The sequence below is a fragment of the Ichthyophthirius multifiliis genome (assembly GCF_000220395.1).
Source record: "Ichthyophthirius multifiliis unplaced genomic scaffold scaff_1120509250958, whole genome shotgun sequence".
In the NCBI taxonomy this organism is placed as follows: Eukaryota; Ciliophora; class Oligohymenophorea; order Hymenostomatida; genus Ichthyophthirius; species Ichthyophthirius multifiliis.
The window spans coordinates 14,552-41,699 of NW_004086339.1; the positions used below are offsets into that span (position 1 = coordinate 14,552).

The following is a 27,148-nucleotide window of genomic DNA, read 5'->3' on the forward strand; positions in this document are numbered from 1 at the left end:
ATTAAAAATATTATTTTTCTATAAATTGTGTTATAAAATATATATTATATTTTAATAATTTTATTTTCATTATTAAAAAAATAAATTTGATATTAATTTTTTTAAAATAATATATATATATATATATATATATATATATATATATAAAAAAAACATTATATCTTATAATAAAATAAAAATATATATAAATAAATTTTTATTTTCAACTTAAAATATTGTTATTCTTTAAAAATCCTTCAACATATTTGCTGAAAAATGCAGCTAATTCTTCATTCTAACATTTACTAACTAAACTTAAAGTTTTTAAAATTTGATTGATTTCTATTTCTAAATAAACAATTTCATTAGACGGAATCTTTTTTAATTTTAACAAAATATAATATAACAAAAATATTAATTACATGTTTTGAATAAAAATAAAATTTCAAAGTATCATCTTATTCGCCTTAAGCAGCACTATAAATTCTATATAATTTAAACAAATCTTCGAAACTTTATTCTGTAATATAAGAGCTTTAATTCAATAATCTTGTAATAGTTGCGCTTAAAAAATATATTTTTTAAAAAATAATATAAATTTAATAAAAAACCCTTCATTTAGATTTTCCCAAGCATTTTCATATTCATCTGAATCGTAAATAAAGTTTAATACTAAATCATTAGTATTTATATCTTAAAGTCTTGGTATTCCAAAGTTATCATCTAAATCTAATAAATTTAAAGTATCTGATTATTATTATTATTATTATTATTATTATTATTATTATTATTATTATTATTATTATTAATGTTAATTAGGATATTATTATTAGTCAAATTAATCATTCTTTAATCATAATAAAAAAATATAAAAATATATGTAAATATATAAATTTTTATATTTTTATATATATATAAATATATAAATAAATATAAATTTATTTATATACTTATAAATATATTTACATATATATATATATATATATTTAATTTACTGATTCTATTAAATCTTCAATAATATGAGTAGGTCCAGCTTATTATTATTATTTTGAAGTTTCATAATCTGTCTAAACTTATAATTATTATTCTTACTTATCATCATTTTAAATTTATTCATCTATAAGTTCTTTATTTCTTTTATATGATATATATTTTTCATAATTTTATTTGATTTAATTATAAAAATAAAAATGTTACCTTTACAAATTAAAATAACTAAATGGTTTAACATATTTATCTTAAGGTTTTCTATAAATGATAGCTAAAGTATTAAATTCATTACAAACTTTTTAATTAGAATCTTCTTCTTCTTCTGAGAATTTCGAAATAGCCTTAGAATGTCTATTAATCATAATTTACTTAAACCCTTCTATATCATTTTACATAGCCCTATAAAAGAAAGCTGCTCTATCTTTTAAATCAATATCTTCATCTTTATTATTTAAAATGCTTTTAAATAAATATCCAAGTTAATTTTTCATTTCATCTGGACTTCTTAAGAACATTTTAATACAAGTAACTAAGTACTTTTTTAAAAAAAATTAAAAAAAATATAATAAAAAAAAAATACAGTTTATTTCACAAGAATAGATTCTTATTAATCTTCTGAAATTAAATTTTCAATAATATAAGAGGAATCAGGTATTTAATTAGAGAATTCGCCAAAAATCCATAAAAGGGCAGACTTTGAATTTGGTTCAGTAACATAATCTATACAATCAGGAATACAATCAGATATTTAATTAAATATATGTGGATATTTTCTCAATATATCTTAAAAAGCAACTAAAGTATTATTAGTAATATATTCTTTATGCATAGTTATAAAATTCGAAAGTTAATTAATAATAGGTGTTGCCATTTCTTATAATCTGCAAGCAATCTAACCTAATGTTTTAATTGATTCTTTCGCTAATTCATTATCTACATCAGTTACATATTCTCCTAATTCGTTCATTATATCTCCTATATTGCTTTCATTTGCTAAACTAGAAATTATATTTAATTTCAAATTTTTAATATAAGTAGGTTCATCTGCTTTACAATAAAATTATTTAAACTCTTCTTAAAAAAATTAAGCTCCTCCTCTATAAAAAAATTATATTATAAATAAAAAAAATATTATATATATATATATATATTAATATGTTTCTACCTTTAATTAATAACTTAAATATGTGAAAGAACAGTATATGCGATTTCGAAACTACTTGTAGTCTCTGTTGAAGCCATTAGTGTAATTAAAGGAGCTATATTATATAAATAGATAAAAATTAATATATTTATAATATATATAATAATAAATATATATATATATATATATATATAAATATATATATAAATAAAAAATATAAAAAAAAATTACATATATAAATGAATATATATTTAAATAAATTAATTTACTTTTCACTCTTTTAAGAATAGATTTATATACTGTAGGGTTATTAACTGTGAAATTCATAAAAATCTTAATAGTAGCTAAAACAACTGAGATACAAGATTATTTAAGTCTATCATCTAACAAATTCTATAAAATAATATAAACAAAAATTATTAATAAATAAATATATAAATATATATATATATATTTTATTTAAAATTATTAAAAAAAATTAAATAATATTAAAATAAATTATAAATGCATATATATAAATAAATATATATAATAAAAATACCATCATGTCATACATTTCATCATCATTTTTGGGTGTATATCTAGATAATAATTGTAAAACAATTACTTAACCCCAATTACTAAAATTTTTTAAATTATTTAATAAATGAATAATCATTTATCTATAAGTTTTAATTCCACCTTAATCTGCTAAAATCTCATTCAACGCACTTATAGCATTCTAAACAACCAAAGAATCTGGATCTTTCACCATTTTATATAAACTATCTATAATATCACTATTTTTAATAGTTTCTGGATTCATATAAAATACTTTTACACAACCCATAATAGCTGTTTTGCGTACATAAGGATCTAAATCTTATAGCCCATCCTATATAGAATTCATTAAATACTCAAAAGAACCTGAAAAGCGGAGAGAGCATAATGAACGTAAAGCTAATCCTCTTATTTTTCCATCTTTATGTTTAGTGTCTTTTATAAAAGTATTTATTGCCATAAGGGCTGTATTAGGATTTTATTCAGCATAATTAGTTAAATATAAATAAATCATTTTTTTATTTATTATATCATTTGTTTATGATACTATACACATTTAATCAAATAATTTAGATACGTCAATTCCTATAGATTTTTTAAAAAATATTTTAAATAAAATATTTTATTACCTAATGTCATGTATGCTATTACTTTTTTTATTAATTCACGTTTTTTTTTATCATCTTTTTCGAATACGTTTTTTTTAAAATGCTTATTATTATATTTTAATTTTTTTTATTTTTATTTATTTATTTATTACTCTTTTAATTCATCAACTTCTCCTCTTTTTACTTATTCAAAATATTAGGGATTTGTAGAAGACTTTTTAATAGATGAAGATGGAACAGAAGTAGAATTAGATGAATTTCTAATATTTGAATTGTATGAAGATTAAATATTATTATTTTAATAATGAACACCTTTCATTTATTTTTATATATTTTATTTAAAATTTTGTTTTATTAAAAATATAAATATATATAAATATATATATATATTTTAATAAATATATATATATATATATATATATATATTTATTATATCTTTTATTATTTAATACATTTTTTATAATGTGATTATAAATAATATTTAATTTTGATATATAAAAAAAGATAAGTAATAAATATATAATATTAAAATAAATATTTATATTATAATATAAAAATAATTTTTAAATATAAACTTTATATAAATATCAATAAATTAATTTATTTATTAAATATATAATATGTATTATATTATTTTAATAATTTGATCATATTTAATATATTTCGATATTTATTTATTTTATTAATATTTATCTAATTCAATAAAAAAAACTAATATGTTAATTAATTATATATATATATATATTAATATATTTTATATTTTTATATATTATTCAATATTATAATTTTTATATAAAATATATTAAATGTTAATTGTTTTAAATTTATATGTTTTTAAATTATTCTTAATAATTTTATTTTATTATTACTTATTTTTTAAAATTATACCAAAAAAATAATTAAATTTTTTAAATTTTTATTTCTTTCTTAAATTTACTAATTATCTTTTATTTATTTATAAAAAATTAATTATTTTTAGAATAGTTTTTTTATTTATACTAAATATATATATATATATATATATATATATATATATTTAAATAAAATTTTCTTAATATTTTTATTATTTAAAAAAATTAAATAAAAATATTATTTTACTATTAATAATAAAATAAAATTTTTATATTTATTTATATATATATAATTATATATTTATTTTTATTATATTATAATTTTTTTTAAATTAAATAGATAAATTATTACTCTTATTTACATAACCTATATTTTATATTTTTTTTTATTAGTTAAAGTTTACATTAAAATTTATATAATTTTATAATTCATATATTATGAATAAGCTAAAAATTTTAGATTTATTGTTAAATCTTTATTAATAGCCTAATTCTATTTTTTTACATTATAAATTCTATAAAAATATAATTTTTATATTTTTTATCTTTAATTTTAACTATATTTTAATAATTCATTTATATAGAATTATAATATGTGAAATTTTTTTATTTTATTAGAAAATAAAATTTTTGTTTTTACTTATTAAGTTAAATAAAAAAATATTTATAACTTTTATGTTATATATTAAATATCAGTTTATTTAAATATAAATATTTATGATATTTTTATATAAAAAAAATCTACAATTTATTATGAATAATTTTAATAATATAAAATAAAATTAATATATAAAAAAAAATTGATATTAACTTCATATAAAAAAATATAAATTTTATTGATAAATTTTTTAAATTCAATATATAAACAAATCCTAAAAATATTTAAATATACTAAAAAAGATTAATAATAATTTAATATAATTTTAAAAATATATTAATTTTTTAAAGATGATAAAATATATTATCATTTAAATAAATATATATATTTATTATAATAAAATTTTTATTTAAATAAAATAAATCTTATAAATATTTATCATTTTTTATATAAATAAAATTTAATAAAATAATACAAGTTTTTAATAAATCATATATATAAAATACTAAAATATGTTATTTTATTTTAAAAAATATATAATTATTAAAATATGGTTAAAATAATTTATTTCAAAAACAATAAATAATATTATTATAATTTAAATAACTTTTTTATTATAATATTAGATTTTTACTATCTATTATTTTTATATGTTTAATTTAATTATTATAAAATATATTTAACTAATAACAATATAAATTGTTTTATATTATTTATAAAAATATATTTTAAAGTTATAACAATTAAAAAAAATATATGTATATAAATATATTTGTTATTTATTATATTATAGTTATTAATATATAAGGATAAAATATATTAATATTATCTTCAATTTTTTTAATATTTAAGATTATTTTATTACAAATCTTAAATATTTAATACCTATATGTTATTTAATGATATATTTATGTCTGATTTAAATTAGTTATTTAAATAAAGTCTATTATTTAAATAACTTTATTATTATTATTATTATTATTATTATTATTATTATTATTATTATTATTATTATTATTAAAAAATCTTTTAATTTGTATTGTTTTGAAGATTTACATTCTATAATATACCTTCTAAAAGTTTTTGTAGAATATGTTATTATGACTTTTATTAAAAATATATATTTATTATTATTAGTTAATAATAATTTTAATTATAAATTGTTTACATCTTAATAATAATGAAATTTTTAATTTTATGTTTAATGCATTTATTAGGTAGCAATTTATTAAACAAAATTATCAACATTAATTTAACTTTATATTTTTTCATCTAACCATATTCTATTTTATAAAACTTAAATAATTTATAATATTTTTTTATTTAAAAAAAATTATTTACGATTTTCAAAATTATAATTTTCTAATTTATTTTCAAATTGAAAATTTTTTTATTTATCTTTTTATTAATTTATATTTTCTTAAATATTATTTGTTTATATTTTTTTATTTATTTAAAATATATTATTGTTATTGAGATTTGGATTATCTTCTTATTCTTATTCAACTTTTTCTTTAATCTATTCTTATTACATTTATTATGAATTTTCCGAATTTAATCTATCATAAGATTATTTTTCCCTTTTTTTCGTTAAATTACTAATTATTTAAAAATATAAAATAGAATATATACATTTCTGAATCTTATTATTTATCTTCATATTAAGCTTCATTTACTTTAGAATTTTCTTGTTTTTCTAATTCCTATTTAATATAAAATTATTTGACTCAAGTTTATAATATATAAATACATTTTTTTATTAAAATTGCTAAAATGTATCTAAAAATATGTTTAATAATCCAGACTTTTATACAAAAGTAAAATAAAAATAAAATAAAATAAATTATTATAATATCATATTATATTATATATTTATGATTACATAAGGATCTTTCTAACTTTTTTTTTTTTCTATTTGTTTTCTTTAAATTTTATAAAAATATTTAATTTTTTTTAAAAAAAAATATTGAAATAAATAAATACTTTCATTAATTTGCTTTTTTTTGTTTTTTGTCAATTTTTATTTTTAAAATTCATTTTAATTTTTAAGCTTTTTACTATTATTTTATTTACTAATATAATTTGTTTCACAATAATTTTCATCTGCAAATTTCTACATTTTAAAATTATTAATTAATAAAATAATAATAAAATAAAAAAATATTATATATATATAAAAAAAAGTCTATTTTTATATGTATTATATATGTATATTTCCAAAAAAAATATATATATATATTATTGTTTTTTTTTAATCTAACTGGTTTTTTTCTTATTTTCCTTATCTTATATCCACCTTTATTTGAATTTTCCTTATCATCTTTTGTATAAATAAAATAAATATTCTTTAATAAGTATTTTTTTTATTTATATTTTTAATAAATAAATTACCATTTTTTGATGATTATGTTTCTACCTGTTATTAGATATCTTAAAAGTTAGATAAATCATTATTTATAGAACATTTCTTATTACCTATATTATTTAAAAGCTGAAAATTGTTTTCTTTTTAAAATATTAGATATTCTTATTGGTCTTCTTTTACATTAATATTATCTAAAAAGTTTTTTTTATTATTTAAGTCTTTCTACTTAGTTTTTTCTTTTTATTTATAGTTTAAATTTCTTTGACCTTTAATTTACTTTTAGCTAGAACTGTCTATGAATTACTATTTTAATATAATTTATTAAGAGAATATATCGAAACAAACATATATATTATATATTTCTTTTTTTTTTACATTTTATGAATATAAGGAATTGGGTACTTTTTATCTTTTAATTTAACTTTGGCTACCTTTTTATAAATATTTAATTATTTAAAATTATTAATTGTGTCTAAAAATAGTTATATAATTTGTATTATTTATATTTTATTTTTTATACTTTTAATATGTTCTACATTTTCTGTATCTATCATTTTTTTTTTTTTTTTATTTTTAATTTTTTTATTTTTTTTTTTAATCTTTTAAATAATATAATATATTCGTATTTATAAAATGAATATAGTAAATTTTTATGTATTTTATTAATTTATAATTTTTTTTTCTATTTTCTGTTTTTTTAATTTAACTTTCAATGTTTAATTTTTAATAATACTTTTTATTATTTTATTATATATATATAATAAATACAAATTTAAGTGAAATATAAAAAAAAGTATATAAAAATAGTTTGATTTTCATTTTGATTATTATTTAATTTTGAATATAATTTAAGTTTTGATTTTCATTTTAATTATAATTTTTATATATATATATAAATTTATATAATATATATATATATATATATATATATATATATTTATTTAATATTTATATTATTATATATTATATATTACTATTTATATATAATTTTTTTATTTTTTAATAATAAATCTATTTAATTTTCTTAATTTTTTAAATAATTTATAAATTATTTAATTTTAATGCTAATTATATTATTTTTTAATATTATATTTCTATATTTTATTTATTATAATAATTATAACTAAATTAAATTTAATAAAATTAATTTTTTATTCTATTAAATATATAAATAAAAAAAAATATATGAATTATTAATTTAATATTAATAAAATTAATATATTATTTTTTAATTATTTTTTTTTTAACAATTATTATTTTATAAATCTTATTATTTTTTTTTATATATTTATTAATATATAATATTAAATCTTCTTAAATTATTTATATAAATTTTACTTTAATATTTTATAGTTATAATTTCATATATATTTTTCTCCTTTAATTAGTTTTTTATCATTCAAGTAATATCACATAATATCTATTACTGTTATTTATATATTTATATATAGTATTTAAAATTTCAATAGATATATATTTTTTAGATCTTTTTTGTTTAATTTTTTTTTTTTATCTAAATATAAATAATTCGATTTTTTTATGGTATAATATATTGTATATTTTTATCGATATTTATTTTTAAAAGAATAAATAAAAATAATCTGCTTTTAAATACAATCAGATTTTTTATACTATACCTTTCAGTTTTTATTTTATATTTAATTTTTTTTATTTTTCATATTATTAATTTAATAATATTAAATCTATCATTTTTTTTTTATAAAAAGAATGCATATTAATTTATATTTTTTAATAATTCACAATTCACAGTGAATACTTTTGGCGAATTTGAATTTATTTTATTAGCAATAAATATTTTAAGAAATATATCATATATACAATATACAATAAAATTTATAATATTAAGCGAATAATTTCTTAAATTAATAAGAAAAATAATATTCTGTTAAATGTAATAAATGAAAAAGAAAATATTGAATATATAGAATATATTTCCATTTTATATTAAAAAATGATTATTTACTAAAAATGTTAATATATTTTTTTATTTTTTTAAAATTTTAAATATAAAAACATTTTTTACAAGATAAAATATATATTATAAAAAATTAGATATATTGAAGAAATTTATAATAAAATAAGATTTTCAATAATAAAATAATTTTTATTAATTTATTTATTTTTAGCCTTTTAATATTTTTTAATTATATATTCTATTTGTCAACTCTTAAAAATCATTTAATCTCATAATCTATGCATATATCCTTGATTATCATTTTTATTATATATTTTATTATCCTTGTTTTTATTATACATTTATATTTTAATTATATTGTATTTTTTTTTTCAAAAAAAAGAATAAATTAAAATATCATTTTTTTGCTGTAATAAACAAATATTAATTTTTTTTAAAAAAATTTGTTTAATTTAATAATTTAGTATAAAACAAAATTTTATTTTTATAATAATTTATATATAAGATTTCTAATTTATTATGTTTAAGTAATAAAAAAAATTATCTATAAATATATAATTAATATTATAACATTAAAAAATAAATGATTTTAAATTAATAATAGACCATTTAAAAAAAATATTTAATTACATATTATAATATTTAAAATAACCAAAATAAATAAAAAAAATGAAATAAATAAAAATATAAAAATACAAAAATATAAATGTATAATAATATGTAAGAATTTATAAAAAAATAATATTTTATTTTATACATTAAAATATAATAATTTCTATTGACATTATTCTAAATCATATTTCTTTTTATAAAAGTTCCCTACAATATGGACATTTATTACTTTATTAAATCCACTATCCAATACACTTAATATGAAATTCATGATTACATTAAAGTTTTCTTACTTTTTGATTTTTTAGAATTTCTTCTAAGCAAATACAACAAACCGTTTATTCTTTACACTCTACAATTTACTTTTCTTCTTAAATTTTTAATTTTTATTACGCATCTATTTTTCTTTTTAACCTCAAAGCTTATGAAATTAACAATGGTTTCATGTTCTCATCTTCTAATTCGTAATTATAATATATATATAAAGCTTTTTAAATATATTAATATGCTTCTTATATCATATCTTGAGCTAAAAGAACATTAGAAATCGATACTAAACATGTTCCTTCCCTTGAATAATGTTTGTCTTAATTTTAGTATATTTTTAATGCATTGTTATAATAATTTAATGTTTAATTATAATCCTTTTATTTTTAAAATAATATAGCAGTTTTTTTATATGTCGAGGCTAAAAATAAAGAATTTTAACCAAATTTTTATTTCTAAAGTTAAATAGCTTCTTTATATAAAGAATATGATTCTTAAAATTTTTAGTTATCTTTATTTTCTTGAGCTTATTCAAGTAGATTTTTTATTTTTTCGTTTTCTGGGTTGTCTATTTAGACTTCACTTCCTTAATTTTGGATTAAAAAAATATTTTCGTTATATTATTATTATTCTTATAATTTTTTATTCATTTTTTTAAATTTTTATATTATATATTTATATTTTAATTTAATTTTTTTATATTTTTATTTTTATTTTGTTTCTTTAATAAAATATATATCAAATAAATGTAAATTAAATTTTTTTAAACTATTATTTACTCTCGTTATAATATATAAAAATATTAGTAATAAATCAAAAAGGTTAATTTAACTTAGTCTATTATAAAAAAATTTAAAAAAAAATATTTAAAAAAATAAAAGAATAAATAAATATTTATATTCTTATAAATATATATATTTTTTTCTTTATTAAATGAATTTAGAGTTACTATTTTTTTTTAATAAAATAAATAATATAATTTTCATTTTTATCTTTTATTTTAAAAATTTGATTTGTTACTAACGTAGTAACTAAATTAAATTATATATAATTATTTATTCAATATAATTATTTGCCCTATTTTTATATTTAATAAAACTATAAAATTAATGAAGATAAAATAAAAAAAAGTTAAATTATATAAAAAATAGAAAGCAACATAAAATTAAGTGATTAAATAAATAAAAAATAAGCAAATTATAAATACAAAAAAAAAAGATTATTAAAAATGTTATATTTTTTATATAAAAATAAAATGATTTTTTTAAAAATAAATATAAAGAAAAATATTAAAAAACTATTATATAAATACATATATATATATATATATATATACATATATTTATTTATTATAATTTCCTATAATATATAATTATATTTTTTAATAAAATTTATATTTTATATATTAATTATTATTTGTGTTAAGTTTTTTACTTTTTTTTTTTTTTTTTTTTTCAAAATAATAAAAAAAAATGAATTTTAAATTAAATATATAGAAAAATATATTATCATATAAAAATATTAAAAATAAAAAAATAAAACATAAAATGATTATTTAGATTATAATATTATATTTTAAAAAATATATAATATTTTAAAAAAATATAAATTCATATTAATTTTATAATTTTGATTTCAAAATAAATAAAAAATATTCTTTATATATATATATATATATAGATTTTTTAAATATTTTTTCATATATATTTATTAATATTTATCTTTTTTTTTTAATTACTTAATTTTATATAAAATATTAAGAAAAATTACTTTAATTTAAATTATTAAAAAACTAAAAAAATGTATAAAGAAGGTAAAATAATATAATAAATTTATATATATAACAATATACCATTTATAAAAAATAGATTAAATTAATCCCTTTTCCGAATAAACTAATTAAATTAATTTCTCTTATTAAAACTAATTCCAAAGAACTTTAAAAATGCAAAATGAATTCACTGAATAAAAAATGAATTTAAGCGATGGATAATTTGAAAAAGAAAACAATATAAATGTAAAAATAAATAAATTTAAATTAAGAAATATTTTTTAAAAAAAGAATAAATATTAGAATAATATGAAATTTAAATTAAATAATGCATTCATTGGTATATTTTTTTTATATAAAAAAAAAATGCATTAACTGAAAAAAAAAATATTTATATTAATTTAATACTATATAAAAAATAAAAAGAAATGCAATAAAAAAATCCATAAACAAGCAATATAAATATAAATGATTAAAATATTGAATTTTTAGATGATTTAAATTAGCTATAAGTACAATTTTAATAGGAATAAGAATAAGAGTAAACAAATATTAAAATTAATATTTTTTTTTTTAAAAAAAACAAAACAATTTATTCTAAGCAATTTAAAAAATACAAAAGAATTTATTTTATTTTTTTAAAAAAAACAAAAAATTAAAAAATAAATAAATAATAAAGGCCTAATTTAGAATAAATTCTTGATTAAATAGACCAAGAACATGATAGTGAAGACGAAGGAATTTAAGATTACAAAATAGGAGGATATCATCCAGTACATGTGGGAGAAGTTATAAATAAAAGATATGTAATAATCCAAAAAATAGGTTGGGGTCATTTTTCTACAGTATGGCTTGCCAAAGATTTTAAATACGAGACATATGTAGCTTTAAAGGTTTAAAAATGTGCTTCGAATTATTTAGAAGCGGCATTTGATGAAGTCGAAGTCCTTTAAAAAGTTGCAAAGCAATGCAAAAATCCTGAATGGATTAAAGATTTATAAAAATACCATGAAAATGTAAAACTAAAAATATATATTATTAAACTTAAAACTTATATATATGTGTAAATATAGGAGAATCGTAAATATTTTAATAAAGATGACTGCTAAATAGTATAATTGTTAAATAGTTTTGTTTTCAACGGACCTTATGGAAGCCCTTTTTGCTTCGTATTGAAATTTTAGGTGTTAATTTATTAGAAGTTATCAAAAGATATAATTATTCAGGGGTTCCAGTACATTTATGTAGAAAATAGCTAAATAATGTTTAATAGGACTTGATTTTATTGATAGATATTGTCAAGTTATACACACTGATTTGAAACCGGAAAATGTTCTCTTGTAGTTGACACAAGAAGACCTTAAAGATATTGTGGAAAATGGGTAAATTAGCAAAAATGAAGTAAGTGATTAAAGACTTTAGGTTATTAGGGGTTTATTGGGAATTAAAGAAAATAAATTAATAGATGAGGAAGAAGAAGAAAAAGAAAAAGAGAGAAAAAATGAAAAAAAGGAAGATATTATTAATGATGTTTAATAAAAATAAGAAAAGGAAAATATTAAAAAATTAAAAGAAAAACTCAAAGAAGGGAATTTGACGAAAAATCAAAAGAAAAACTTAAAAAAAAAAATAGGAAAAAAAAAAAAAAAAATAGGTTTTATTTCAGATGAAGAAAATTCGAATTAAGAAAATTAAAAAAACCACCAATTAAATAATTCATAATTGTTTAAAAAAACAGATGAATAAATCCTTAATAAAAACGCACTTTTAAGAGGACCCAAATTATAAGAAGATTTTAAATTAAAAATAGCTGATTTAGGTAATGCATGTTATACTTTTTATCATTTCTCGACTCAAATTTAAACTAGATAATATCGATCACCTGAAGTAATATATATATATATATATATATATATATATATATATATATATATATTTATGTATTAATATATATAAATATAGGTTTTAGTAGGAAATATGTATAATTAAACAGCTGATATATGGAGTTTAGCTTGTTTGCTTTTTGAATTATTGACAGGAGATTTCCTTTTTGAACCAAGAAAAGGTCCCAATTATTCTAAAAATGATGACCATTTAGCACAAATATAAGAACTTTGTAAAAAGTTCCCTAAAAATTATGCATTGAAAGGGACTAATTCAAAAGTAAATTTAAAAAAAATAAAAAAATATAAGTATAATTTAATAAAAAAATAAAAAGAAATATTTTGATTAAAATGGAAATTTAAAAAGAATACCTTAGCTACATTATTGGCCTTTACATTTAGTTTTAATTGAAAAGTAGCAAAAAAAGCATTAAATAATTATATAAATATATATAAAAATAGATATCATATAAAAGAAAAAGAAGCAAAAGAATTCGAAGATTTCATGATGTAAATGTTACATTGTGCCCCTGAAAAAAGAAAAACAGCCCAATAAATGTTAGATCATCCTTGGCTAAAAGGCAAAACTGACGAATATGAATATAAGATGAGTGAATAAGAATTTTCCGAATATATGAAATCTAAATAAATATAAAGTGATAAAGCAAAATTATTAGGTTAGGAGGAAGAAGACTAATACAATTTGGAAAAAAATTAATTTTCTAGTTCTGAAGATAATTTCGCTGATAATGAAAATGATGAAAATTATTGCACTTCAGATGATGATGATGAGTTTTATGATTATAAACCAAATGTAAATAGAAAACTTATTGATAGATCTTTTACTAATTTGGGATATATTGGATATGGGGATGGTATTAATTTAGAAGAATTAGATAATGCGGGAAATTGGTAGTTTGAAAATCGTAATTGATTATTTATTTTTGTTAAATTATTAAAATTAGTTTATATATGTTTTTTTATTATTTAATTATATAAATATTTCTGTATAATTATACTTATTAATTTTATATTTATATTATCTAATATTAGATTTTTTTTTTTTTTCGTGTGTTTAAAAATATAAAAAGTTTATTTTATAATTATATATTTAAAAAAAATATATATATATATATATATATTTAATTAATTTTTTTTTTTTAATTAAAAAATTTAAAAAAAAAAGATTAAAAAAAAAATGGAGAACCTGGGCATTGATCCCAGTGCCTATCGTATGCTAAACGATCGCTCTACCATTTGAGCTAGATCCCCATTTATATTATATAATTATTAAAATATAAATAAAAACTAAATGAATATAAACATAAAAAGGTTAATAACTTAAATAAATAAATTTAAATAAAAATCATATAAAATAATATAAAATTATATTTATAATAAATTATTAATAATAAATACAAATTTATTTTAAAATTAATTTATACTATATATATTAATATATATATATATTTTTTTTAAGTATTCATATTATTTTCATGTAATTTAATATTTAAAATTTTAAATATTTTTATTAAAATTTTTAATATATTATAATTTTTTTGAAAAAAAATAAATTAGGATATAATATTAATAGCATTTATAAAATAAAATATTTACTTTAGTTCTTATTATTATATATAAAACACTATAATAATAATTGTAAATAAATTATTATAAAATATTTAAATAAATAGGATATTTAAAATTATAACTAAATTAATTTTTAATATATTAAATTAATTAATTATTTTATCTATATATTAAAAAAAAATGAAAAATATACATTTTAATATTATTTTGTTAAATTAATAAAGTTAATAAATATTATAATATATAAAATATAATATATAAAATAAAATTATTTTTTACATATTTTATATCTTAATTAATTAATCTATTATATTAATCTATAAAAATTATATATTATTCTTTATCTTTTTCATTATAAAAAAATTAATTATTAATATTTTTAAAATTATTTTTTATTTAAAAAATATTAATATATTATTAACATTATTCAAAATATATTTAAACTTAAATTTCAAATAAATTTTTTAAATATACATTTATAAAAACTCGAAAATATAATCAAACAAAAAAATTATTAATATTATTTATAAAAACAATAGGAATACAATATAAAATGGATTTAAAAATTTAAAATTTTTTTAAATTATATTTTTAAAATATACTAGAAGTTATTGAGGATAAACCAAATTTTATAATTCCCAAAAATATATTTGCATGTACCCTTTTTTTATTCGCATTTTAAATAAGTGGTTACAACATATTTCTCTACTATTTCGAAACCCGTAAACGAGACATTATTTTTAACTTTCGCTCATATAAACGAAGTAGCTCCTGCAACTTTTTTATTATTATTAAAGGGTAACGATATATTGACCCTATCAGTATTCGGTCTAATATAGTTATTTATTTATTCATTTCTTACATATTTGACTTTTCTTGCTTATATAAAAAGCTATAAAAAGAAATACGTTCGAAAATACAAAAATACCTTTTATAGAATAAACTAAATGTGTAATACATTTTTTTCATTTTACTAATGGATATTCTTAACTCCATTCACAGAAATAAGTTTGGGTATAATTTCTTGTAACGAAAACGCTTTCTTATTATAATTCAGAGACAAGAATAATTGTGAAGAAAAAAGTATTATATTAAAAATATTTGGAGTAATAGGAATTATATTTTCTTATTTTATAAATTTTACAATTATCTATTTTTATAGAAGTTACGAATTTAATGATTAAAATTTATTAAAAAGGAAATTTTCCTATTTTTAAATTCCATTATAACTTTGTTATACGTGTATTCTTTTTTTTTACTATATTGCCCCAATAAAACCAATTTTTAAATATATTTTTAGCTAATATTATGGAATAACGTCTATTATTGATATTTTATTAAAATATCCATTTAGAAATGAAGCATTATCTAAATATTACATATTCTCAATTAGTTATTTTTATATAAGTTGTTCTGTTATTATGATTTGGGAATATTCTAGTATAATTAATGAGTATGATTTATTTTGTTTTATGGCTATAATAGGATCTATATTTTCTGGTTTATTAGTTAATATATAGAAGTATTAATATGAAAAAATTCTTAAAATTAATTAAAATAATTTTTAAAAGTAAATAACTATATTTTTATATTTAATAAAAATTGATATAAATAAATAAAAAAAAGTTATTATTAATTTTTTGATTTTTATTTAGAAGAAATTTATAGATTTTCCTGTTTATATTTTTAAGATACGAAATGTAAAATAAAATTACACGAGTTAATTATTTATCATAAAAGTTCATGTAATAATGTAAATTGCCCATGTAGGCAAATAAACAGTAAAAAAAATATAGAAAAATAATAAATAATATAGTTTATAGATGATTTATTCATATGGGGGTTAAAATAAAATATATTCTAAAAAAATTAAGTCGAATTAGAAAATTTGTAATTGAGATATATATCCTTTTTAGGGAATTGTAAGAATAATTTAATAAAATCATATTATGAATTAAAAAAATATTTATCAAAATAAAAGAAAATAAATTTCTATTTTAAAACTATTTCGAAAGTAATATCTAATCATATTGAATTTTAAATGAGATCTAATAACATTTAAAAAAATAATTTGAATATATAAAAATAATAAAACAAAGAAAATTAAGAAGAAATCAAAGTTTCTCATTTATTAAAAGCTGATAGTGCTAAATAGATATTTATTCCGAAATTTGTTAACTATTTATAAGAAAAATCCTAATATTGGCATAGTTTAAAATTAGGTTATAAAAATTTGGAAGATTTTTCAAAAAAAACAATATTTTTATCAAATTAAGGAATAAAATTGAAAAAATAATTTAATTAATTTGTAAATAAAAATAAGAAAAAAATGGATTTTTAAAAAAATGTTGTAATTTAAAAAGTATTTTTTATTAATTAAAAATAATATATATATGTATAATTATATATAAAAATATTCATATATGTATATAAATATATATTTATATATATATATATATATTTATATATATTTTTTATTTTTAAATTTTTATTTATTTTTACATATTTTTAATTTATAGCTTTTTTCAATATATTACTGCGTTATTTTAAATGAACTTTAAATTTCATAAACATACGATTTTTTTGTTTAAGAATTATTATCTCATGATGTTGGTAAACCTAAAAACGTTTTAACAAACGAATCCATAATAAACAATAACGTAGTTAATTTATAAGTTTCCCTTACAAATGATGAAGGAAAAATCTTAAAAAAATGTAATTAATTGTGTAATTTTTTTGGGTATAGTAAATAAGATTTTGAACTAGTAAGATAAATAAAAGATTTCATGCCTTACTATATTTAAAATAAACATAGTTTTTTAATATAAAATATGAATTTAAGGGGATACTCTAATATTATTAATAATTATCATGGTGTTTTTGCATTAGACAAGAATAAGTTTATATTTCCTATGAATATTTATTTGACTAATTTATATGAACAATATGATGATTTTGTTTTATGTGCTAGTTTTTTGAAAATTTAAAGTTAAAAAAAATACATTATTATTAATGAAAATGGATAAATTTAAGGTATATGTAAATTTGCTTATTAAAACTTATTCTAGTCTTTAAAAAATATTTAAAAATAGGAAAGTTTACCAGTAAAATTTTATTTATATATTAATTTAACAAAAAAATAGTAAGAATTTAAATAAAATGAATTTAATATTAAATAAATTTATTAATTTAATATTTACTTTTTAATACCTACTTTGTATAATATAATTTTGAAATATAAAGAAGGAAATTATACATAAGATTTAGAAAAAAACGAGTTAGTCTGTTTTGGAAAAATAGTTAATTTTAAAATTCCAAAAAAAATATAATAACTCCATTAAAAATACTTAGGCATTTAAGAACAATAATCAAACGGAAACAATTTAAGTTTTAATTTAAATTTATATTCAACTATATATAAAAGATTTATTGATTTCTATAATTAAAATTATTAAGTAAAATATATATTTTTATTTTTTAGAATTATAAATAAAGAATTGGAATAATGAAAAATGTTTAAATTAATTTAATTTGAAGATAAATGTAATATAATCCCAATTAAAATATATTAATGATAATTAACAAATAACTGAAAACTACTTTAATATAGAAATTATTGATTACTAAGAAGTTTAATAAGAATCATATAAATAATTATTATCAGAAGATTCATTTACTTTATCATAATTAAAAAGTACTAAAAAATCTCAATATTTTAACGGCTTAATGAAAAATTAATCATAATTAAATTAAATTCAATAACTTTAAAATTCTCCTGCTAAATAAATAATATCAAATATAAACATTGATAGCTTAGTATAAGTGGATAGCTTGAAATAAATAATAAGTTAAAATGAATAAAATTAACAATTAAACTAAATATTACTCTCTACAAGAAGTTTAAACAATGTGAATTCAGAAAGAGGTTTTATTTTATAAGTCGTTAATACAAATGAAAAGTAATAAAATATAAATAATTAAAATAATTTAGATGTTATTTAAAATATAATTAATATTGCTGACGATAATAATAAAAATATAATTGATAAAAAAGTTGATTCTGAATTAATAATAGATTCTGAAAAAAAGCTTTAAAAATAAAAATCTATTAAAAAAAAAAACCTACTTGGGATTTTAAAGGAAAACACTTTATCTGAAGATGATTAGGCTAATATATAATATATTAAAGATTCTATATTATATCATTCTAAAAAATAAAAAACCAAAATTCAAAAATACAAAAAAGAAAATTAATAAAAGGATTTTTAAAACTTAGATGCTTATTAATCTTCATTAACATCAACTTCTAGAAATAGATAAATCTAATAAAGTGAATAAATCAAATAAATTTTAAATTAAAAAAGTATTTCTTAATCATAATTTATATGCACTATTTATAGTAAATAATTATATAAATTAAACAAACAAAAAAATATTTAAAATTTAAAGTTTTCATTTTTATGTTTATTATTGCTGTAAATTTAATTTATTATTAAAAAGTGTATGAATATTTTGAAAATATAAAAATTTAAACGATAACAATATATTCTTAATCTTAAATAAATTAATATTTTTGCAATTAATTACATAAAGGAATCAATTTTTATAATTACAAAAATTAATATATTTTAAACACATAAGAAATAAATAATTATTTCGAAAACAATTTTATAAAATAATGTGGAGATAAAATGAATTAATACTAATAAATATACAAAAAATAATTTATACAAGTAATAGATTTAAAAAAATAAATACAAAAAGAAAAAATAGAAATAAATATTTACTAATTAAAGTAATTATAATATATATATATATATATATGTGTGTATATATATATATATATATAATATATATATATATATATTTATATTTATATTTATATTTATATTTATATTTATATTTATATCTAATATCTTAATTTTTTATTAAATAAGCTAAAAATTCACTTAATAAATTGATTTTATAACTCTTTAATTTATTAATTTTAATAATATTGATACTTAATGTTTTTTTTTAAAAAAATAACAAATACATACTTAAAGTTTTTACTATTTAGTATCTAATTACTTGTTAAACTAATAACTTAACTTAATGATAATTTAATAATTAGATTCTTAAATTTAATTAAATATTGAATACTTATTTTACTTATTTATTTATATTTCGATAACAATAATTGTTGCATTCAGTCTAGTTTTAGGATTTTCTATTCCTATAATAAGCAAAATAAACTTAAGAAAAGAAAAGATATTGCTATTATTATTAAGATGTACTGTTTAAGACATAGAATAAGAAATAAATAAAATTTAAAGTCTTTTGTAGGTTTTAAAAAGTGAAAATGATGTTTGGTTATAAACAATTTTCACTAATTTAATAATAAATAATAATTTTTTATAAATATAAGTTGATAATAAAGCAAAACAAGATAAAAATACAATACTTTCATCTTTAATAAGTAATTAAAAATTAAATATATGGAAATTAATTTTTAGGTTACTTTTAATATGGCTTATTTGTTTTTTATTTTTGTAATTAGAAATAATTATTACATATATAAATGGAGAAAAATTAAAAAATATGTTGATTTTTTACTCTTATTCATTAAATACATACTTTGCTTTCAACTAAATTATTATTTTTAGCCAATTTTTATCTTCTTATAAACCCTTTTTAATTTAAAATCCTTAATATCCATATATTAATATAGAAGAAACTAGAAAATAATTCAGTTAATAGATTGAATTTTGTCAAAAATATATAAATTAGTTTACTGATAAAATAAATGAGTAAGAACTTCTATAGTACTAATATAAAGATAAAATTGTGGAAATTTTTTAAGGAAACATATGTGATTCTTTTAAAGATAATATACAGTGTATTGGAAATAATTAGAATAGCATTTTTAAATAAGGAACAGTAGGAATTATAACTAAATACATATAAATATTTGACTAATAATTTAAAAAATTATTTTATAACGATATATAAAATGAGGATGAAATTTTAAATAATTATAATTAATATGTAAATAGTAAAGAATATTAGTATTATATATTATAAGCTTATGATCTTATTATGGATTCTTTTTGTTTTATTTTAGAATATATAAGAGATGGAATTATTTAAAGTGTAGATTTGTCTATTTTGATTTTGAAAATTTATTTTATTGTTTTTGGATCACTTGTTACTATATTTTTATTTTTCTAAAGCTTCTATATTTAAAAATAAATAAATTAATAAATTATTTATACTAATTTTGCATTAACATATATTCCTTTATAAAAAAGCTAAGAAGCAGCTACTTAACATATACTTAAATCAATATTGTAATTATGATTTTTTTTTTTTTTTTTTTCATATATATATTTAATTTTAAATTGTTATTTTTTTTTTTTTTTTTTTTGAATAAACAAAAAATAAATTAAATAAAATATTTAATATTTATAAATAAGAAAAAACGTGCAAATAATATTTTTATTATGCATACTATAAAAATAATAATAAATATAAGTATTAAATAAAATATATATCTCATATATATTAAATTAAAATATATATTATTATCAAAATTACTAAGGACTATTTTAAAATTAGTATGGCATATTCTATTACATTCCCATTTATAACTAACAAAAAATAATAATTATATAATGAAGAATAAAATTATTACTTAATTCATCATCATCAATTAATTAGGATTCATTTAATTAATAGAATTCATTTAATTAATATGACTCATTTGATTAATTGGACCCATTTAATTAATTGGGTTTATAGGGTTCATATTTTAAATCATCATCAATTACATTTGTATTTATTCTGGGCTCTAAGCACTAAGGAACTCCTTGTAAATTTTTTCCAATTGTTAAGCTTATTCTTATTTCTTTTCATTATTAGGGTCTTTTAAAAATTAAGATAACAAATTATATGCTTCATTATAGTTTCCTAATCTATTTAACTAATCTGCGTTTGTAAGAACACTTTCATTTGGGAAAAATTAATTGAGTTACATAATAAAACTATTTAAATTCATAAGAAACGAACTAACAATTTATTATTAAATATAGTTTAACTATTCAATTTATTATTGCTATTATTAATATGCTAACATATTCATATCTATTTAATTATTCATTTAAGGATATTATACATTTTAGTATGGGTTCTTATTTATATAATAAAAAATAAATTAATATTACTTTATCATTATTATTCTTTACTTTTACTCTTAATTCTTGTTTATTATGAGCGAAATTACATCTGCTCTCATATTTACAATTACATTCACCTTTTTTTCATTTTTTAAGTAAATATTATTTTAAAATATTATGTTTACCTGTTAATTCATTATAAGATCTACACATTATTGATTTATAATTAGATTATGCTATATTAACTGACTGTTAATATTAATTAGTTGGAATATTTATAAATGTCTTTTTCTTTTTTTTTTTTTTAAAAAAATGAATGTTACGGATTTATTTATTATAGATAATATATTACTTGATTTCCCATCTATAATTCATGTTCACCCTTTTTTATTTAAAAAAAAAAGATTTTTAAAATATTAATAAATAAATATAAATATATTTTTGAGTAATAATATATTATTACATGTGCAAAACAGCATTCATTTTTTTTAGGACATGTTCTGCCTTAAAAAAGCAAAATAAATTATTATTAAATTTTATTGTAAATAATAATTTATTTTACTTGCACTAAAATGTTTACAAAGTTAAGTTTTAAATTTACTTGTGTCAACAATTTATTATTGGTTTGGAATCATATATTTTGTGAGATTTTTTTATATAATAAATATTTCTATATATAATTTTTTTTTTTAATATAATTATTTATATATTTATATATAGTTTTGATAAATAATTATATAAATTTATTTTTTATCAATAAAATATATTATTTTAATATTTTATATTAATATCAAAGTTTAAATTTATTTTTTTAATTTTGTATATTAATTAAAAAAATTAAATTTTTTTTATCCTTAAAAAAAAAGATTTATATATTTATTCATGTATATATATATATTATAATATTTAAAATAAAAAAAAATATTTTCAAAAATTTATATATAAATAATGTAATGTATCATTACAACTATATACATTAAGAAATATATATATATATATTTTAAAATAATATATATATATATATATTTATTTATATATTTATATATATATATATATTATATAATTTAATAATATTTTTTTTTTTTTTTTTGTATAATTTTTATTCAATATATATTTTATATATATTTTATATCAAAAGATTTTTTTAACTTCCGATTTATCATATTATTCACTTAATTAAATAATATTTTACATATTATTATTTTTTTTTGTTCCTTATTAATAATAATAAAACAACATAGACTATCTAAATACAAAAATCATCAAAAAAAAATTACTCCATGTAACAATTTATAGTATTTTGAATGTTGTATACATATAAGGATTAAAAGATTTACATAATTAATCATTAAATTCGTCTAATAAAAATATTTATTTTTTTAATATTTTTTTTTTTTATAATAATTTACTTAAATTTTCTCCTATAAATAAGCAATTAATTTTATCTACAAATCCTTGAATATTATTTTCTTTATCTCCAATAAAAATATTAAACAAATCCTTACTATTATCTTTGATAGAAATAAATTATTTATAGTAATCATCTATAATTTTAACATATTCTTGTGCCGAATCTTTTATATTTTCTTAAATTTGTAATATACTTTATTGATTATTATTGTTTATTTCTAAAGGAATTTTCGTTGCTCTGTTTCTTACGAGTTAAAATTTATTTTATAAATCCTCATAAGCTCCTTATAGGTAATTTTATGTATTAGCTCTACATTAATTATATCTAGCTTATACTAAATTTCTAATATTATTCAACGTTAGGACCTTACTTAATATAACACAGTTTATTTATTACATTTAGTTTGCAAAATTTGCCTAGTCTATTTTATTATTGAATACTTTTTAAGCGCATTAACTTTCATCGATTACTAGAATGTCTTTGTTTGCCCCAAAACAAGCGTCGTTTTCTGGATTAAGGCTTATTAATTAATTAATTTCAAACAATTTTACATTTGCTTCTTATATATCAAAAAAATAAAATTCGTTTTATAAATCTTTATAGTCTAAGAATACTTTAATGTAATTATTATCAATCAAAAAACTATGTTAATAAAATATTTTTTAGAAAGTAGAGGTAAATGTATTCAATTATTGTATATTATAAGTTGTTTTAACATTATTAAGCTTTTATTAGACATTATTTACTTATTAAATTGTATCTTATAGACCAAATTCATTTAAAATATTTCCCTTTCCACCTAAACTTTTTACACAAAGTTACATATTTTCTTTTAATAGAGAAGGAATATCTTTATATCTATTTATTTCTTAATTATCCTAATAATAAAATAAAAATATATATATTATAATTATATATAAATTTATATATATTAATAAAAATATAAAAAATAATAATATATTTATAAAGACATATATTTAATTATTTATATTATTTATAAAAAAATACGTTTAATATAGATGTAGTTATTCCACATGTTTCCATTATACCAAAAGATGTTATATTTACAATTATACATAATATTAATCCAATAATATTAAATACAGCGATTAAAGACCAGTTTATATGAAGAACCTTTCTTATATTCCATGCATTGAAATTGTAGCTTATTAATGATATAATTAGACTTAAAAAAGCTAGCAAAATAAAAATTCCATATGAGCATAATATAGCTATTGTGAGATATTTAAAAGTTTAATCTGGCTATTTTTTTTTTTATTTATATATATATATATATTTATATTTTTATATATATTTACATATTCAGAATATTCATCAATTTATTTTATTATTTTATTTAATTTATTTTAAACATCTTATATCTTATTTTTTCCATTTTATATTTAAGTTTCTATATTTGTTTTTTATTTTTAATAATCAATAGCCTGTTTATGGCCATCTTACATCCTCTAAATAATCACATCAGCTGCTTTTCCCATAGTAGTTTTCATAACATTTAATAAAGTATTTTCCCTATTTGAAGGTCCATATTAATTATTTTTGAAATATAAAGAATCAAATTAATTGTATTTATTCCATCCTTATCTATTAAAATTAAGACTATCTATTTTATTATTAATACTTTATTTTTATTTTCAATGTTTTCAACATTTTAGGGATTAGTAATATCATTTATTTTTTAATTGAATGATCCTAATGAATTTTATATTGTTTATAGATCAGTAACAATATTATTAAGTCCCATATAATAAACAGTGAGTTTCTCATCATCTAAATATACAGATTACTTATAATTTAAATTATCTATCATACTTACTAGTTGACATTTTAAATTCTTTTTTTTTTTTTTTATTGTTTTTTTATTTAAATTACTTTATATTCATTATCTATTTAATTCGAAAATATAAATCCTGTAGCACTTGCACTTATAACTAATAAAGAATAAAATATTAAAAAAGCTAAATTGCAGCATATTTATCTATTTGTAACTGGATTTTTGTTAATATCTCTTTAACATTTTTTACAACATTCTTTTTTTTTATTTTTTAGTTTAAAAAAAATATATATGTTATATATATATATTAATATATATTTACATCCGTTACACATGCAATAAATACAATAATAAAATGATATTATTATAGTAAATATTAAAATAATAGCTGTAATACCTATAAATATTACTTTAGGAATAATTTTTTTATTGTCATCAATATTTTTATCTATTAATAATTAATCCATTATTGGTTTTCCAAATATCTTTTAATATTCATCTATTTATTTTTAGCCTTTATCTAATTAGTCTTGGTTTAATTTTTATGAAATATATGTATTATCTTCACAAATTTTCATTACTATTGCATTCTTATTATCAGCTTATATTTATAATTTTCTAAAATTAATTGTTTTTTAGTCTGATTATTATAGATTTATATAACGGTAAATTTAGACAATTAAAAATATTACAATACATATTAATATAAAAGTTTTTTTCATTTTTATTTATTTAATTAATTCTTTTTTATTTTGTAGTTTTTTTTTTTTTTAATAATTAATAAAATATTATTTTTTGTCAGTTAAATAAAAAAAAATTAAAAAATATATAAAATAATATATTTAATAATATATATGTATATATATTTATATATATATATATATAAATATATATAAATATATATTTATTTATATATTTATATTTATATATATAATTTATTTTCTTTTTTACAAATATAATAATTTTTTTTTTTTTATTTTCTTTTACCATAAAAATCACACAAAAATTAATATCTATTTTTATTGTTTTACATAATTTTTTTTTTTTTTTCTTTAAATATAATAATAGAAATGGATATAGATAATTTATTTTATAATATTAAAGAAATTAAAAATGACTAATACTTTTTAAAGACTTAATAAGAATATATTTAAAATAAATAAAATGATATTTTATAAAAATTAGATAATATAAATTTATTTTTAGAAAAAAAAAAAGATTTGTAAATAAAGTTAGAATCATTAGAAAAATAATTAGAAAATATTTAAAATTAGATTCAATATTTATTTCCTAATAATTTCTTAGATCATTTAATTTAAAAACATGAATATTAACCTTAAAATTATTATGAACATATTATGAATTATTATTTTTTTCTAAAGAGTAAATATATTATATATTTCGGATGGCATATATGGCATTGCTCAACGTGTATGAATTTTATAAAAACTAATTAATAGATAATAGGCAATATTATGAAATAGCAAAACAATATAAGAAATTAAATTTGTGATATTAATTAAAAATTATAATGAAATATATTTATAAATATTAAAAAAATTATAATAAGATAATAAAATAAACACATAATATTAAATAATATTAATTAATATTTCTTGTTATTAAATATAAATATAAAAATAATATAAAATAG

General features: G+C 14.5%; 3 protein-coding genes and 1 non-coding gene across 4 annotated transcripts, besides 61 other annotated features; 1 reads left to right on the forward strand and 3 right to left on the reverse strand. All coding sequences in view use genetic code 6, as the record gives it.

The window, feature by feature from the left end:
- Window positions 1–109: 109 nt before the first annotated feature.
- Window positions 110–146: a microsatellite.
- Window positions 128–186: a microsatellite.
- Window positions 187–341: 155 nt separating this feature from the next.
- IMG5_119250 (hypothetical protein) lies at window positions 342–3,580 on the reverse strand (the record flags this gene model as incomplete). Its single annotated transcript, XM_004034452.1, has 9 exons — window positions 342–543; window positions 591–826; window positions 1,053–1,113; window positions 1,177–1,505; window positions 1,550–2,066; window positions 2,135–2,228; window positions 2,383–2,506; window positions 2,655–3,238; window positions 3,283–3,580. The coding sequence occupies 9 exons, from the start codon at window positions 3,578–3,580 to the stop codon at window positions 342–344; spliced, it is 2,445 nt and encodes an 814-aa protein (XP_004034500.1).
- Window positions 730–787: a microsatellite.
- Window positions 854–928: a microsatellite.
- Window positions 885–965: a microsatellite.
- Window positions 2,069–2,105: a microsatellite.
- Window positions 2,256–2,319: a microsatellite.
- Window positions 3,581–3,621: 41 nt separating the features above from the next.
- Window positions 3,622–3,696: a microsatellite.
- Window positions 3,697–3,771: 75 nt separating this feature from the next.
- Window positions 3,772–3,812: a microsatellite.
- Window positions 3,777–3,834: a microsatellite.
- Window positions 3,835–4,263: 429 nt separating this feature from the next.
- Window positions 4,264–4,297: a microsatellite.
- An 85-nt stretch (window positions 4,298–4,382) lies between these two features.
- Window positions 4,383–4,442: a microsatellite.
- A 433-nt stretch (window positions 4,443–4,875) lies between these two features.
- Window positions 4,876–4,919: a microsatellite.
- A 719-nt stretch (window positions 4,920–5,638) lies between these two features.
- Window positions 5,639–5,678: a microsatellite.
- Window positions 5,671–5,730: a microsatellite.
- A 322-nt stretch (window positions 5,731–6,052) lies between these two features.
- Window positions 6,053–6,108: a microsatellite.
- Window positions 6,109–6,848: 740 nt separating this feature from the next.
- Window positions 6,849–6,892: a microsatellite.
- Window positions 6,893–7,628: 736 nt separating this feature from the next.
- Window positions 7,629–7,671: a microsatellite.
- Window positions 7,629–7,681: a microsatellite.
- Window positions 7,631–7,671: a microsatellite.
- Window positions 7,633–7,679: a microsatellite.
- Window positions 7,682–7,892: 211 nt separating the features above from the next.
- Window positions 7,893–7,936: a microsatellite.
- Window positions 7,937–7,943: 7 nt separating this feature from the next.
- Window positions 7,944–8,046: a microsatellite.
- Window positions 7,955–8,047: a microsatellite.
- Window positions 7,957–8,061: a microsatellite.
- Window positions 8,062–8,288: 227 nt separating this feature from the next.
- Window positions 8,289–8,375: a microsatellite.
- Window positions 8,295–8,354: a microsatellite.
- A 1,182-nt stretch (window positions 8,376–9,557) lies between the features above and the next one.
- Window positions 9,558–9,659: a microsatellite.
- Window positions 9,660–9,664: 5 nt separating this feature from the next.
- Window positions 9,665–9,718: a microsatellite.
- Window positions 9,665–9,719: a microsatellite.
- Window positions 9,720–10,510: 791 nt separating this feature from the next.
- Window positions 10,511–10,566: a microsatellite.
- Window positions 10,541–10,607: a microsatellite.
- Window positions 10,561–10,616: a microsatellite.
- A 112-nt stretch (window positions 10,617–10,728) lies between these two features.
- Window positions 10,729–10,767: a microsatellite.
- Window positions 10,729–10,779: a microsatellite.
- Window positions 10,735–10,765: a microsatellite.
- A 412-nt stretch (window positions 10,780–11,191) lies between the features above and the next one.
- Window positions 11,192–11,232: a microsatellite.
- Window positions 11,214–11,283: a microsatellite.
- Window positions 11,284–11,455: 172 nt separating this feature from the next.
- Window positions 11,456–11,498: a microsatellite.
- Window positions 11,499–12,223: 725 nt separating this feature from the next.
- Window positions 12,224–12,318: a microsatellite.
- Window positions 12,319–12,835: 517 nt separating this feature from the next.
- Window positions 12,836–14,478, forward strand: IMG5_119260 (protein kinase domain protein; the record flags this gene model as incomplete). Its single annotated transcript, XM_004034453.1, has 4 exons — window positions 12,836–13,548; window positions 13,624–13,824; window positions 13,880–13,959; window positions 14,007–14,478. The coding sequence occupies exons 1-4, from the start codon at window positions 12,904–12,906 to the stop codon at window positions 14,476–14,478; spliced, it is 1,398 nt and encodes a 465-aa protein (XP_004034501.1). The 5' UTR covers window positions 12,836–12,903.
- Window positions 13,133–13,170: a microsatellite.
- Window positions 13,552–13,622: a microsatellite.
- A 74-nt stretch (window positions 14,479–14,552) lies between the features above and the next one.
- Window positions 14,553–14,601: a microsatellite.
- Window positions 14,602–14,743: 142 nt separating this feature from the next.
- IMG5_119270 lies at window positions 14,744–14,816 on the reverse strand. The gene has a single exon. It is a non-coding gene; the product is annotated as a tRNA-Ala (tRNA).
- Window positions 14,817–15,369: 553 nt separating this feature from the next.
- Window positions 15,370–15,399: a microsatellite.
- A 2,120-nt stretch (window positions 15,400–17,519) lies between these two features.
- Window positions 17,520–17,605: a microsatellite.
- Window positions 17,606–17,607: 2 nt separating this feature from the next.
- Window positions 17,608–17,651: a microsatellite.
- Window positions 17,652–18,280: 629 nt separating this feature from the next.
- Window positions 18,281–18,318: a microsatellite.
- Window positions 18,319–19,215: 897 nt separating this feature from the next.
- Window positions 19,216–19,254: a microsatellite.
- Window positions 19,216–19,255: a microsatellite.
- An 89-nt stretch (window positions 19,256–19,344) lies between these two features.
- Window positions 19,345–19,386: a microsatellite.
- A 548-nt stretch (window positions 19,387–19,934) lies between these two features.
- Window positions 19,935–20,043: a microsatellite.
- A 1,512-nt stretch (window positions 20,044–21,555) lies between these two features.
- IMG5_119280 (zinc finger protein c3h, putative) lies at window positions 21,556–22,963 on the reverse strand (the record flags this gene model as incomplete). The annotated part of the gene is made up of 7 exons (XM_004034454.1): window positions 21,556–21,763; window positions 21,808–22,302; window positions 22,358–22,425; window positions 22,474–22,579; window positions 22,641–22,670; window positions 22,752–22,792; window positions 22,851–22,963. Coding segments are annotated over 7 exons (915 nt in total), but the record flags the coding sequence as incomplete, so codon positions are not given.
- Window positions 21,824–21,906: a microsatellite.
- Window positions 22,936–22,998: a microsatellite.
- A 273-nt stretch (window positions 22,999–23,271) lies between these two features.
- Window positions 23,272–23,350: a microsatellite.
- Window positions 23,351–23,394: 44 nt separating this feature from the next.
- Window positions 23,395–23,420: a microsatellite.
- Window positions 23,421–23,654: 234 nt separating this feature from the next.
- Window positions 23,655–23,683: a microsatellite.
- A 905-nt stretch (window positions 23,684–24,588) lies between these two features.
- Window positions 24,589–24,667: a microsatellite.
- Window positions 24,589–24,676: a microsatellite.
- A 1,642-nt stretch (window positions 24,677–26,318) lies between these two features.
- Window positions 26,319–26,427: a microsatellite.
- Window positions 26,344–26,427: a microsatellite.
- Window positions 26,356–26,433: a microsatellite.
- The last annotated feature ends 715 nt before the right edge of the window (window positions 26,434–27,148 follow it).